The sequence below is a fragment of the Dendropsophus ebraccatus genome, chromosome 6, assembly GCF_027789765.1.
Source record: "Dendropsophus ebraccatus isolate aDenEbr1 chromosome 6, aDenEbr1.pat, whole genome shotgun sequence".
Taxonomy (NCBI): Eukaryota; Metazoa; Chordata; class Amphibia; order Anura; family Hylidae; genus Dendropsophus; species Dendropsophus ebraccatus.
The window spans coordinates 93,299,968-93,315,520 of NC_091459.1; the positions used below are offsets into that span (position 1 = coordinate 93,299,968).

General features: G+C 42.2%; 1 protein-coding gene across 1 annotated transcript; it reads right to left on the minus strand.

Moving 5' to 3' along the window:
• Nucleotides 1–601: 601 nt before the first annotated feature.
• On the minus strand, nt 602–14,745 carry LOC138795799 (transmembrane 4 L6 family member 4-like). Its single transcript, XM_069975379.1, has 5 exons — nt 14,274–14,745; nt 5,313–5,402; nt 3,576–3,712; nt 2,244–2,433; nt 602–1,413 (listed from the first exon to the last, which is right to left on the minus strand). The coding sequence occupies exons 1-5, from the start codon at nt 14,445–14,447 to the stop codon at nt 1,396–1,398; spliced, it is 609 nt and encodes a 202-aa protein (XP_069831480.1). The 5' UTR covers nt 14,448–14,745; the 3' UTR covers nt 602–1,395.
• Between the last annotated feature and the right edge of the window lie 808 nt (nt 14,746–15,553).

Consider the following 15,553-nt stretch of genomic DNA (forward strand, 5'->3'; position numbering starts at 1 on the left):
GTTATGCAAGTTGCATAATGTTTTAATCATACCAACTTGAGGAACATATATAACATGTCAGTTTTACCATAGGACGCACGGCGTAAAAACGAAGCCCCCCCCCTAAAAAAAAAATGCGTTTTTTTTTTTTTTTTTTTTTTCCAGTTTACCCGCACAATTTTTTCTGGTTTCACACTGTATTTTATCCACAAATTAAGTCTGCCATTGCAAAGTAAAATTGGTGGCACAAAAATAAGGGCTCATGTGGGTCTGTAGGGGAAAAAATACAAGTGCTTTGGCCTATTAAACACGAGGCAGAATAAACAAAAACACAAAAACAAAAATTGGCTCCGTCATTAAGGGGTTAATAAATTCTATACACACATGGGATCAAAATGTGCACTGCATGTCTAGATAAATTCCTTGAAGGATGTAGTTTACAAAATGGGGTCTTTTGGAGGGTTGTTGTTGTTTTCACCTCCTCTACAAACCGGAAGAGCAATCTAATGAAAAGAAGGGACCAACATCCTCAAGAAGATTATATTTCTGAATTTAATCAATACATTCTGAGTTGTATTTCTTATTGTCAGTTTAAAAAAAAATTGATTTAAATAGAAAAATCTGGAGAATTTTTTTTTATTTTAAATTACAACTTTCCTTTAAAGTGTTAAAAAACCTGATACCCCCTCCTGTACCCCTCATATACTTATTAATAGACATTTACAATTGGGAATTGCTTGTGAATGTTCCCGTTTTGATAATTAACAAGTAGGCACAGAGAGTGGAAAACTTTACTGAATAGAACCCCTAACATACAGCCTGAGATGGCTCTTCTCTGTACAGTAAGTACGGATAACTGTGTGTGACACACCACGGAGCAATGAATTACAGTAGATCACAGAGATATAAAGCAACAAAGGAACTGCTGTTTGTATAACAACATATAAATATTACTCAAGTGTTCTGCTGGGTTCACATGTGTGATACCTTTACAAAGGAACGTAATGCACAATATACAAGGGTCGGCTTACAAAATGACAGACTGGAGTTCCAAGGTTACTGTCATTTATGCACAAGCAATTTACTTTTGTCCCCTAAAGAAGAAACACAATGAAAAGGTTGTATTTTGTAGGAGAGTCTTGGTATTATTAAATTTACAATAGACTATAGTTGTTTGAGGCAGAACTTATATGCAAATGCAGCAAAGCTGAGCTAGTCTTAACTCATTTGGCATGGAGCGACCAACAATATGTGCCCATTTACTTCAGAGGTCAGAACATAGTCAGCTAGTCACTAAATTTTCTTTAGCTTTAAGTACACAAGATAAGACTTTCAGTCAGAGTGGTGACCAGACTCTTCATCCTTTGATATCCATGTATATACTAAGTTCTCACAGTTATTCAGAGAAACAAAGGTTTAGACAGGTCCGTCTCCCTGTATATTAAAAAAGACAATAAAATATATTAATACCATATTACAGTATATGATTAGGCTGCCCAAATTTTGGCAACATTTTCTTACAGTAATTTCTACAAGCCATACATGAACAATGTGTTTGCACTAATAACACCATGACACGTGGACGTTCTGAACTTACTTCTACTGTCAGGCTGCAGTAGCAATTCCTAAAAAAAAAAAAAAAAGCTTCTTGCCTAAACTTCTCTCTAGATTCTAGAATGAGGGAGATAGGGTTAAATAAAATCTCAGCTAGAGTGTACAGCAGGAACAGGAAGTCCATTACAGTGTACCAGACAGGAAGTAGTGCATCAAGAGCAGAAATATGAAATACCAAAGAAAGATAGTAAAATAACATTACTATGTAACACTATGGGGACATTTATTAATACTGGTGTACTTGTACGTCGGTCTTTAATTAGCTCTCGTTTCCATTCACCCCACTAGTTTTACTAAGAGGCGGGTATCTTCTGAGCAGGTGTAGATTTCTGCCATGATTTACACCAAGTGTAAATCATGGTAAATCAGGTGCAGGGGAAAGCCACGCCTTCTCCCTGCTTGGTTCTGCCCCCCACCACCACCACTGCCCATTGGACGAGCAGGGGTTGTGGCTGGCGTATGAATGTCTATGAACCTAAGAATGTCTTTCCATATGTTTATTTATTAGAGAGTTCCACTGGAATCCCCCTTTAAGAAATTAAAGCTGGGCTCTGGTTGTTGGCTACAATTTCTTGAGAATATCCTACTGCACATGAAATCCAACATAGCTATCTATATTGTATAAAAATTATGATGTACATTTAACCCACCCCACAGCATGAAGAACACTTGCAGTCTGCAAAGAATGTTCCAATAAGACCATTGATGGCCTGAATGGCGCAGAGAACAGCCTGGACTGCACTCATTATTAGAAGCAAGCTGAACAGTGTGAGGTTCCAGGGGACTATGTCTTTTGGTGCTTCACATGTGCTCCATATATTGGGGTGTCCTAGGTAATTTCTGTAAAACAAGATTAAAATAGTTAGCAGTAGACACAAACAGCAAAATAATTTCTCATTATTTATCTGATTTAATTTAAAGGAGTGCTACAGAGGAATTAAAATATAGTTTCAAAAAAGAAAATCAGAAAGTTATACAGATTTGTATGCCCTGCATGGTGTATTCCTTACAGTCTGACACAGTGCTCTCTGCTGCCACCTCTTTCTGTGACAGGAACTGTCCAGCATAATAGAAAATCCCCATAGAAAACATCTCCGGCTGTGGACAGTTCCTTTCACTGACAGAGGTGGCAGCAGAGAGCACTGTGTCAGGCTGGAGAGAATACACCACTTCCAGCAGGACATAAAGCAGCTGAAAAGTACTGGAATTTTTTTTATTTTTAAATAGAAGTCAATTACAAATCTATATATCTTTCTGACAACAGTTGTTTTAAAAACATTCCCCCCCCCTCCGGAGTACCCCTTTAAGGTTAAGTAGCAAACAGTACAAGCAATTCTACTATATGTTTTATAAAGCGCTGCCTCAACCAAAAGAAATAGACAGGTTTGGTATTTTAGTGTCTAACAAAAAATTTAAGGCCATGAAGACAACCCATTTCCAAATGCCCTAGTTGGCCAGATGGACATTATAAAGAATGTTCCCCTGCTCAAGATCTGCCTTTATTAGCCACAGAGGAAGGCCGCTAACAGAGTGGAATCTTGCTCTGGCAGTCCTAGGCATCGCGTGGTTGCCCATTTGGCAGGTAAAGCTAAAAATACCATCAGCATTAGCTGGTATCAAAGGAGTTTTCCTTACATATACAGTACTGTGTATTTATATGACTATATTGTAGCTGAAGTTTAGTAGCTAATCTTGCCGGATGACCCTTGTTTACAAAGCATGTTATAAAGCTTAAGCTGAAACAATAGCTGGATTGTTCCTGCAGCCCTTGCTACCATCACCTGTTGGCCACACATCCCTTATTGCACACAGATATGGAGAGCTGAAGAAGTATACCTTTTCTTCAAGAACATAATTGCCTTTTGTGTCAGTGCACTTTTGACTATTATCCATGGCTGACATCTAAAACCAGGTAGGGAAACAAATAAATTCTGCTCAAAATGTACATATTAGGGATGTATTACCTGAACCCATGTACTTACCCCCCTTCAAAAGGATATGTCCAGTTTCCATTGCCTACATCACACTTTGGACCATTATGTATTCCAACTATAGAGATGATAAAGCTGTAGCCAGCTCCAACAAACCCAATGGCAGCGAAGAGTATAGAAGAAAACATCTGCAAAAGCAACAAATAAAGAGGGATTGTAAGAAACCACAAAGTGAATATCATATCCACATCACATGCAGTAGTATACACTAAAGGACAAATTCATTAGGGCTGTGTCTGCCCAAACCCTGTAAGGTATCACAGATGTGTGTGCAAACAAGGCATTTGAGCAAAATTTTTTGACTTTTTGAAAGATCATCGCCAGGCTTGCCATGGGGACGGATTGGGTGTATTTCTGTTCCATCTTACTTTCCATAGGTGACAATCCTAGATGTCCGTATGTGTATGCAAGGCTGCAATGCAATGTTTTAACAGTTTACTTGTCCTACAAACAGCTAAACAGGAGTAAAGGGCTAGATGATTCTGGGCATATATTATATCACACTTCTGGAACGCACTATGGACCTTATAAAGATATGTCCATAGTGCGTTCCAGAAGTGTGATATATACGCCTTTTTGATAATATGTAAATGAGGTTTAAGTGCTTATGGGGCATTCCCCAGCCCAAGAGCTCAGGGTTAGCTCAGCCCATGTCTTCTCATTCATCACCTCCACGCTTACTTGCATAAACTTACCCCCTATATGATTGACAGCGAGCCCAGAGAATAAGGGAGGAGCTGGACAACCTTGGACTCTAGCCAGGCTGTGGAATGCCCCCTAGGCTTTTTAACCTCATTTATATTTAAACAATGAGGCTTCTATCTTATGGCTGGAAAGAACCATAATGTAAAAAATGTGTATGCCCAGAATCCAGATGAGAAGCCCTATCTAGCCATGGGTTTATTTTAACCCTGTTTAGCTGCTGACAGGTCTGCTTTAAAGGAATCATAACAGCAAGGCATGGAATAGGAAAGGACCTTCCTTATAGAATTGTAACCTCTTCCAATTTTCCTCTTGTTAATTAATGGGCTAGGCAGGGAAGGGGTCTATGAAGTGGTCTCGAGACCAGAGTACACTCCATACACATGTTCTGTTATGTCCTGCTGATGTCATAGTGATACAATTTAAATGAGCAAATAGCAGGTATCGCATCTGTCGACTGTCCAATCGCCAACAACACAATGTGATTGTAAGGGGCCGGTCGGCACTCGATGGAACAGTATCATCAATCTAACAGGGACTTAAAAAAGTGCACACAAAAAATTTTGAAAATGTTTTTAAAAATATAACAAAAAAAGCCCTTCCCCCATTTTCCCATTACCAAAAAAAAAAAAACATATCTGGTATTGCTGTATGCGGAATGTAAAAAATAATGTTATTGATTCTGTATGGTAAATACCATACGCAACAAAAATACTAAACATTTTGATGTTTTTGTGGTCACATATTTCAGATAAAATTAAATAAAAATGTATCAAAAAGTGCCATCGATACCAAAATGGTGAAGATAAAAACTACATCATAGAGACATCATGGCACAGATATGTTCGGTGCTGCTAACTGCAGTGCCCACTCTTATGTGACAACTCTCGTCTATGCAGAACCCCTGTGTGCATAGTGTAATGTAAACTACACACACTGCACAATAAAAAAAAATAAAAAATAAAGTTACATTGTTAGATTTCCATCAGTTTCTATAATACTTTGAAGCAAGATTTCTTTTCTTACCGCAAATCTCTTCCCACATTTCTCATTTCCACAACATCCACAGCAGTCATTATTCTTCAACCCAAGAAATACAAGCGCTGGGAACACCATCTAAAAAGGAGTAATATGATAATTCATAAATATAATAGTGGCTATAAATGGGGATTAAGTGCCTAGGGGGTGTTCCTCTTCATGGCAAGAGCCCAGGGAAGTCCATGTACTCTTTATAACTTCCCTCGACCTGCTTGCCTCCACTTATCTATTTGACTGACAGAGACTAGATAAAGTAAAAAGGAGATGGTCTGAACTTTCCTGGGCACTTGTTACACTGGGTAACGCTCTCTGGGCATTTGAATAATAACAAAAAGATTGCATTATCATACTCAGGCTTTGTACTTGGATTTACATATTCATGCATATAAATCTTTATTATTGCTGTCTTCATGTATCTACTCCTCTCTTCAATTAACTGGACAAATATTTTTTTAATTAAAACAGCATAAAAATGAAAGCTTATGTTTTATATTTTGCTTTTCTTATTTGAGATTTATTCCAAGTGGATCCCCAGCAGCCTGGTGGATGAAAACAACTTATATAACGCACAGCACCTTGGCTCTCTCTGTTAAAGTATCCCTATAATGCTCTTGATAGGTTCTGAGGCACTTATAGGCTATGTTCACATGACGTTTTCTCTGGGGGTTTTTTTCTTCTCAAAATGTCATCTGTAATTTTGAGTACCATATGATTAGAGATGATCGAACCAGTTCGGCCAGTATGGGATCCAGTTTGGATTTTTCCAAAAGTCCAAGTCTGGTCGGATTCAGATTTTTGGAAGTCCGCTCCGAATTTTTTTTTTTTCTTGCTCTCTAAAATGGCAGCCAGCATTTTAGAAAGCAGGAAGTGTTATGGGCAGGAAAAGCGATTTCCCATGATGCCCGGAACACATCCAATCAGCAGGGATGTTGCACTGTTTTGTGTTTTAGGTGCTTGTCATTACAGTGACGGCTGTTAGTACATTGTTCTAGTTCAGGCTCTTTTGGGTGTGGTTCTTTTTAGAAGGTCCATTGACTTAAGTAGTAAAGATGGTGAAAGAATGGTGGGGGAAAAATGTGTGTGAACAACTAAAAATTATGTCTATTGTTTGCAAACATGTCAGCGAATACACTTTTTGTTTTCACTACTTCCTTCTCCTTCAGCATACATGCATGCTCCATTGAGCTTAATATGCATGTAAATGGGAAGATTGGTAGAAATAGCTGTTGCAGTCCACACATCAGGTGGATTTCTTTTCTGGGTACTTTTGTTATTGATTGTTGCTCTGGGTAGTTACTGTACTTTATGTGGTGCTGCTTCTTACACTTGTCTTTAGCCTTATTTATTCTGTGTGAATTTTCTATATATTTTTTGGTCCTTTATGCATTTGTTAAATGTATTGTCTCAAAAGAAATACTCGTCACTGTATGGCAACTTTGACTTACAATGGTGTAATATCTCTCCCAGTATCTCTCCCAGTTATCATAACAATATAAAAACGTGTATAAGAAATAAACCAACAATTTGACAAGAGCCATAATATATACTAGTTAAAAATCTGTGCTAGGAAGAACATTGATAACACTCTCCTACTAAAGGTAACTGTACTCAACATACAGACAAGGTCAATACCCTCAGGAATGTGTAAAGAAGAAGAGGTCATTACTACTCAGTAGAATGACCAGATTGTGTTTACTATGTGTACAGACTTTCAGATACTTATCTTAGATCCTCTTTGTAATGTAATATGGGGTTGCACATTATAGTGAATACTAATGCTGATATATGGGGCAGCCTCTAGGTATGTTGCACTTAACCACTTAACATACCCAATCTTTTCTTTCCATGTGATAATGTTTCATAGTGAAAGAATCAGGAGTTTGCCATAGGTTATTGATCTGATCCAATGGATCACTATGATAATTTAACAGGCTACTACTATACTTCCAGTATACTATACTATCCAGTAATTCAGTTAATAAACTCAGTCAAGCCATATAATAGTTGGGAGACACTGGAAATCTATTATTGCTAGTTGGTTTATTAAAAGGGCTGTCTAATTTAGACAATCCAGACTAAAGTCTCACCTGCAACCAACCAATCGCTGCCAATTCAGCTTTCCTAACCCTCGCTATACCTGCCATAGGGAAGCTTGGTGTGGCTGCCCATTCTCCTGCAGTCGACACTGTAGGGTGAATGTATAATGTGTCACTCATTAAAGATGACACCATTTTTAGTGTTCTGAAGTACTGTTAAACAGCAGTGTTAAACACAAATTATTGATTATTTTTTCCCCATAAATTAATAGTAAAAGATAAGATACTGTATATATTTTTTTACAGAAATATGCATCTTTCTCTTCTAATCAAACTCCTCCCATCTCCAGGCCTCCTGCAGTGGCCTTAGGGCCAGTTCTCGCGGAGTAAAACAGGTGGATGTTAGGAATGTGACTTTGCGCTCCTCAGTCCATGTCGGGCGGCCAAGGAAGCGCTGAGTTTATGTCTGCTGTTGCACTGGTTTTGTGTCTGAATTGTGTTTCACTTCTCAGCCACACCTGCCTGGCCTGTCAGACTTCTGGCAGTGTAGGGGTTACTGCACTGCTAGGTCTGTTCAGCTGAGCTTGATGCTGGGATCTGGGCTGCTCCAATCAGCTGCTGGACCTGGTCTTTTTTCCTGGATAAAAAGCAGTCAGATCCTCTGTTCCCTGCTGGTTATTAGTTGTTACTAGTCCCAGCTCCCCTGCTCCTTTCCCAGCGTTCCCTGTCCTAATCCCCTTGCTATTGCTCTGCCCGTGTTCTGACCTCTTGCTTGACTTTTGACTATCCGCTCTCCTTCTGATTTTGTACTGCGTTGTCTGTTTGGTTTTGACCCTGCTAGTTGACTATCCTCCATTGTGTTTTGTTTGTCTGTCTACGTTTTGTGTATCCACCTACGCAGTGTAGGGACCGACTCCGTGGTTGTCCGCGACCGTTTAGGGTCGACTGAGGCAAGTAGGCAGGTGACAGTGGGTGGGTTCAGATCTAGGGCCCACTGTCTTTTGTCTTGTCTACGCCTGCCGGTCCTGACAGAATAACCAGCCATACCATTTGGGTTTTTTTTTTTCCCATGGATCCAATGAAAGCGCTGATGGAACAGATGCAAAACCTGAACACTTTGGTTCAGGGACTTGCTGAGCGGGTTCAAGAACAAGAGGCTACACCCCGTCAGGTGACCATGACAACCCCCACACCTCCAGAACCACCTGTTCAGCTCCCTGAAAAATTCAAGGGAGATAGGAAGGATTTCCGATCCTTCAGAGAGGGGTGTAGACTATTTTTTCGGCTCCGTCCTCGCTCTTCTGGGGATGAGAGCCAAAAAGTGGGAATTATCATGTCCCTTCTGCAAGGCCCACCGCAGGAATGGGCATTCTCCTTACCTCCCAATGCAATTGAGTTGACTTCAGTTGATTATTTTTTTTCAGCCCTAGGGCTGTTGTATGATGACCCTGACCGGACTGCGGTGGCCGAACGCCAACTGACCTCCTTACGTCAGGGTAAGAGACCAGTAGAAGACTACTGCGCAGAGTTCCGGCAGTGGTGTATCCCGTCCACCTGGAATGATTCTGCCTTGCGGTATCAGTTTCGGCTGGGTCTTGCGGACCAGTTGAAGGACTTGCTAGTGGCCTACCCCCCTCCAGAGACCTTGGAGGAAACCATGACCTTAGCTATAAGGGTTGATAGACGTATGCGGGACAGACGCAGGGAAAAGGGAACCTCTGACTCGTTCAAAGCCCCATCATCTGTTGCTTCCTTCTCTAAGTCTTCTTCTGCCCTGTCACTATCTCAAGAAGAACCTATGCAAATTGGAGCGACAGATGCTAAGACCCGACGGGCCTATCGACTACAGCACAATCTGTGCCTATACTGTGGCAAGGCCGGACATCGTGTACAGGAATGTACATCCAGACCTGGATCACCGCCGGAAAACTCCAGCGCCTGAATGATTGTCGAGGGGGTCATTCAGGCGCACAGGTACCGCTCGATATGAAAAATAAATTAATGGTGCCCATTTCACTATTTTTAGGTGAAAAATGTATTTCTGGGTTTGCCCATGTGGATTCTGGGGCATCTGCTAATTTTATTAATTCTGGGTTCTGGTCCTCTCTGGGGGTATGTCCGCTTCAGCTTAAGTGCCCGCTGAGTATTACTGGAGCGGATTTTACCCCATTGGCTCAGGGTAAGGTGAAATATATAACTCCCTCTCTTGATGTAAGGGTGGGTTCTATTCACTTCGAGTCATTGGAATTTTTAGTTATGGATAATTTGTCTTCAGACATTATTCTGGGGTTACCTTGGTTGGCACAACACAACCCAACATTTGATTGGTCCACCAGGGAATTGGTCAAATGGGGATCTAACTGTGCTTCGCATTGTGTTGCGCTGAATGTTGCAGATTGTTCTCCGGCTGAAGGAGAGATCCCTGAGTTTTTGTCAGATTTTGCAGATGTGTTTGATGAAAAAGCAGTAGATGTCTTACCGCCACATCGCCCATATGATTGTGCTGTTGATTTGGTTCCAGGGTCCAGGTATCCGAGGGGAAGAATTTTTAATTTGTCTAGGCCTGAGAGAGAGGCAATGCGTGAATACATCAAAGATAGTTTACGTAAAGGCCACATTCGCCCTTCTTCTTCTCCTATGGGTGCGGGATTTTTCTTTGTGGGGAAAAAAGATGGGGGCCTGCGCCCCTGTATTGACTATCGTGAGCTAAATAAAATTACAGTAAAAAACCAGCACCCTCTTCCTCTTATTCCTGATTTGTTTAATCAGATTGTTGGGGCTAAGTGGTTCTCCAAAATTGACCTGCGAGGGGCCTACAATCTGATCAGGATAAGAGAGGGTGATGAGTGGAAGACCGCTTTTAATACTCCCGAGGGGCACTTCGAGTACCTTGTTATGCCTTTCGGATTATGCAATGCGCCCGCGGTCTTTCAACACTTGGTAAATGATGTATTTCGTGAATACCTAGGACGATTTGTAGTGGTGTATTTGGATGACATATTGATTTTCTCTCCTGACTGGTCCTCACACATTTGTCATGTCCGTAAGGTTATGGAACTTTTAAGACAAAATCATTTATTTGCAAAATTGTCAAAGTGCCTGTTCGGCGTTCAGGAGGTTTCATTTTTGGGGTACAGAATCACACCCAATTCTTTTTGTATGGACCCTCTAAAAGTGTCAGCTATTGAAAAATGGGAGCGCCCTAATTGTCTTAAAGCATTACAGAGATTCTTGGGGTTCGCTAACTATTATAGAAAATTTATCAAGGGTTTTTCTGTAATTGCTAAACCCCTAACTGATCTAACTAGGAAAGGGGCTGATTTGGTACATTGGACTCCTGAAGCCGTTCAGGCATTTGACAAGCTTAAAGGATGTTTTTCGGTGGCTCCGGTCTTGACTCAACCTGACTTCGAAAAACCTTTTGTGATTGAAGTGGATGCCTCGGAGGTGGGGGTGGGAGCTGTTCTTTCACAGGGTCCAGAGACACTCACCAATCTCAGACCTATTGCTTACTTCTCTAGGAAATTCTCCAAAACTGAATGCAACTACGACATAGGCAACCGGGAGCTCCTTGCCATAAAATGGGCATTTGATGAATGGAGACATTTTCTAGAGGGGGCTAAGCACAAAATCAAGGTCCTAACTGATCACAAAAATCTGGTGTATCTAGACAAGGCTAAGCGTCTTACTCCTCGCCAGGCTAGATGGGCTCTCTTCTTCACACGTTTTGATTTTGAAATAACTTTCAGACCTGGTTCCAAAAACGTAAGAGCTGACGCCTTGTCCCGTAGCTTTGAGACCAGCAATGTCCCTAGTGGGGAATCAGAGACTATTTTAGCTCCCGGGGTTGTGGTAGCCATTCTACAGCCCGATCTTGCTGCCCAAGTGGTAGAGTCTCAGTCCCTGGCCCCTAAGAACACCCCTGAGAATAAGCTCTTTGTTCCTCCTAACCTTCGTTTAAGAGTACTGGAGGAGACACATTGCTCAGTGTTGGCAGGTCATCCGGGCATAGCTGGCACTCAGTATCTGTTATCACGACATTATTGGTGGCCCTCGTGGGCTCGGGATACTAAGTTGTTTGTAGAAGCCTGTGAGACCTGTGCCAGGTCCAAGGTACCTCGCAGACTCCCCGAGGGTCTGCTTCAACCCTTACCACTGCCTGCGAGACCTTGGACTCATGTCTCTATGGATTTCATCACCGATTTGCCCCCTTCCAGGGGGAAAACGGTGATTTGGGTCGTCATTGACAGATTTTCCAAGATGTGTCACCTCATTCCTCTTAGTAAACTCCCTAACGCTCGTACCCTAGCTTCCCTGTTTATTAACCATATCTTGCGTCTGCATGGGGTCCCTGAAAATATTGTATCCGATAGGGGCGTACAATTCGTATCGAAATTCTGGAAGGAATTCTGTGGTCGCTTAGGTATAACTTTGTCTTTTTCCTCCGCCTTTCATCCGCAATCCAATGGTCAAACCGAGAGGGTCAACCAATCACTGGAACAATTTTTAAGATGTTTTGTTGCAGGGTCACAAGACAAGTGGAAAGAGTACTTGCCTCTAGCTGAGTTTGCACTTAATAACCGAGAAAGTCAATCCCTCAAGATGTCGCCATTCTTTTGTAATTTTGGGTTTAATCCTAGATGTTCTTCAGTACATGCTGCCGAATCTGTTAACCCTTCTGCTGAAAAAATCTACAATAAACTGTGCACAGTTTGGGCCCAGGCTCTTCAGAACCTGGTTAAAGCCCAAGAAAGTTTTAAAAAACAATCTGATAAAAAACGTATATCTGGCCCAGAATATATGGTGGGGGATAAGGTATGGCTCTCTACTAGAAACTTAAGGTTAAAAGCCCCGTCTGGTAAACTTTCTCCAAAATACATTGGTCCTTATGTAATTATGAAAATCATTAACCCTGTGTCTTATCAGTTACAATTACCTAAGAGTTGGAAAATACATGATGTCTTTCATAAATCACTGTTAAAGAAATATGTTAACCCTGTGTTGCCGTCTACTTCCCCTGCTCCCTTGGTCGTCCAAGGTGAACTGGAATACGAGGTGGAGAGAATTCTGGATTCTCGTTGGGTCCAGAGTTCTCTACAATATCTTGTACACTGGAAGGGATTTGGTCCGGAAGAACGGACTTGGGTGGCGAGCAAAGACATGCATGCACCTCGTCTGGTTAGACAATACCACATGCGTAACCCTTCCAGGCCGGGTCCTTTGGGTGAGGGTCCTGAGGCCCCTCATAAGAGGGGGGGTACTGTTAGGAATGTGACTTTGCGCTCCTCAGTCCATGTCGGGCGGCCAAGGAAGCGCTGAGTTTATGTCTGCTGTTGCACTGGTTTTGTGTCTGAATTGTGTTTCACTTCTCAGCCACACCTGCCTGGCCTGTCAGACTTCTGGCAGTGTAGGGGTTACTGCACTGCTAGGTCTGTTCAGCTGAGCTTGATGCTGGGATCTGGGCTGCTCCAATCAGCTGCTGGACCTGGTCTTTTTTCCTGGATAAAAAGCAGTCAGATCCTCTGTTCCCTGCTGGTTATTAGTTGTTACTAGTCCCAGCTCCCCTGCTCCTTTCCCAGCGTTCCCTGTCCTAATCCCCTTGCTATTGCTCTGCCCGTGTTCTGACCTCTTGCTTGACTTTTGACTATCCGCTCTCCTTCTGATTTTGTACTGCGTTGTCTGTTTGGTTTTGACCCTGCTAGTTGACTATCCTCCATTGTGTTTTGTTTGTCTGTCTACGTTTTGTGTATCCACCTACGCAGTGTAGGGACCGACTCCGTGGTTGTCCGCGACCGTTTAGGGTCGACTGAGGCAAGTAGGCAGGTGACAGTGGGTGGGTTCAGATCTAGGGCCCACTGTCTTTTGTCTTGTCTACGCCTGCCGGTCCTGACAGTGGAAGTTTGTGGCGGAACTCTCTGCGGCAGAATCCCGCCAGCCTCCGTGTTAAACTGGCAGTTTATGGGAGGGCTCGTCCCTCTTCTCTCCGCACGGAAGAATTGACATGTCAATTCTTCAGAGTGGCGAGGCGCAGAGTGGCGAGGCAAGCCCTCCCATAGACTTCCAGTATGACATTGAGGCTGGCGGGATTCCACCAGTTTTACTTCGTGTGAACTGGCCCTAATACAGTATCATTCAAATTTAAACAGTAATCATTTTGTGTGTATGCAAGCAACGATCAAAAAATTGTTTGTGTGTCGCTGATCGCATCTTTTAAGATGACTATATAATCATTGTTAATCGTTCGGTAAATGTTCGCTAAATATTTGCTAATTGTTCTTTTCCTGGGTTCAGAAGAAGTAATGATCTTAACTAACGACTGTGTGTTATGGTGAACGATTTCAGGTTGTTACCAAAAACTCTCAAACATTTCTTATTAAACGGTAATTGTTAAACATCACTTCGTCTAATAGGACCCTTACTCTGAATTCTCTGTAACAATTTGTATAAAGGTAGGCCAAGGTAAAAACTGTGAGATCAGGTTACAGCTGCCACCCATAGATCTCTATAGAGAGAGGAAGTGGGGGCAGGTGCACCTGCTCAGAGAGAGAGATGGAGACATCCAGGCACTGCTGCTGCATAGAGGTGTATGTTCTGCTACATTCACATTAACACTGCTTATTACTGCTGCATAATGCTGCTGCTTGTGTGTGTGTATGAGGGAGCAGGATTTCCTGTTATATTAAAAACCATCTCTCATTGATTTCAATGGGGAGCAAGGAATACATTTTTTTTTTTTTAAACATGTCACTTATTTTACTTTGAGCTCTTGTTGAAATCATTTAGAGCTTTAATAAAAGTTGTGCTTTAGACTCACATGAAAAAAACAGCACCCAAAGCTGCATGTTGCTGTGGACTTTCAGAGCAGTTTAGGTGTATATATACAGGTTTGATTCTCAAAAGAAATATTACTCACCAGAACCCCAGATCCTAGTATTCCGCCGAAGTACCAGACTTCATCTGAGATATGCCCATTGTTGTCTGCAACCTTCCCTCCAGGAAAAAACAGCAGGATGTTTGCAAGAATACACAAAATAGCTAAGGGAATCAAGGCGATGCCTAGGCACTTTGCACAGCCCCCAGAACACATAATGCCAATGTAGAAATGTTCTGTCCGTTACTGGAGTGTCTGGCCTGCGCCTGGTGAATAATCCCAGTCGGATGCTGTGCGTATACACAACCGGTCTGATGCTCCCTGTGCTGCGATCTCACAGTAACCTAGTCCTTTATATCACCACGGTCAATGGAATCCCAAAAATTAAATTACGCATGTAACAAGCCTTAATTTTGCCATGACAACTAATATTCTCTGTTAATATTCTACTTGAAAGAACAGGATACTTTCATTGATCTGCCTTTCCCACCCTGATACAGATATTAGAATACCTCCCATGTTACAGCCCAATATTTCAACATACATAACCTCTTCTAAACTTAATAAATGATTAACTATTGGTAAGGGATTATCTCAGAAGTTGTAGGATACTGGTCATTTTTTCCACTGGGTATCAATAAATAAATGGACCCAGCATGGACTTACTGTCATTTGGAGTAACTTCTGACATGTTATCAGGCATCTGAAAAGTTATTGACTGCACCGGGTCTTATTCCTTAGACCTGCAGTGAGCTCCATACAACTCTTTCGCTCCATAAACTGTAATAAAGTGGATTTTATTGACAGCCAGGGAGCCTCGCTACTGTGTATTCCACCTGGATGTAGCTCAGAATTAGGGTGGGTTCACACTATGGAATTCTCACGGATAAACTTAGCGGAATTCTGCCGGCTATACGCACTCACGGACGCTCGCCTTTCCACCGGCTCCATAGACACCATTCTATGGGCTGGCTGATTCCGCATTCCGCCAAAAGAATTGACATGTCAGTTCTTTCGGCGGAATGCGGAATCAGCCGGCCCGTAGAATGGTGTCTATGGAGCTAGCGGAAAGGCGCGCGTCCGTGAGCGCATACAGCCGGCAGAATTCTGCAGTGTTTATCCGTGAGAATTTCGTAGTGTGAACCCACCCTTGCTGTAGATTTTAAGAGAGGGTTTGCAATCAGTAATTTTTGACGTGTCCTACCCCCTGTCCTACCACCCGGTAAATCCTCTTTAACCTGAACCCATGGATCGATCGGCGCCGGCACGGGGAAGCCGGTGCCGCGGTCCGTTTTTTGGACCGCCGCCCGGTTCCCGTGCAC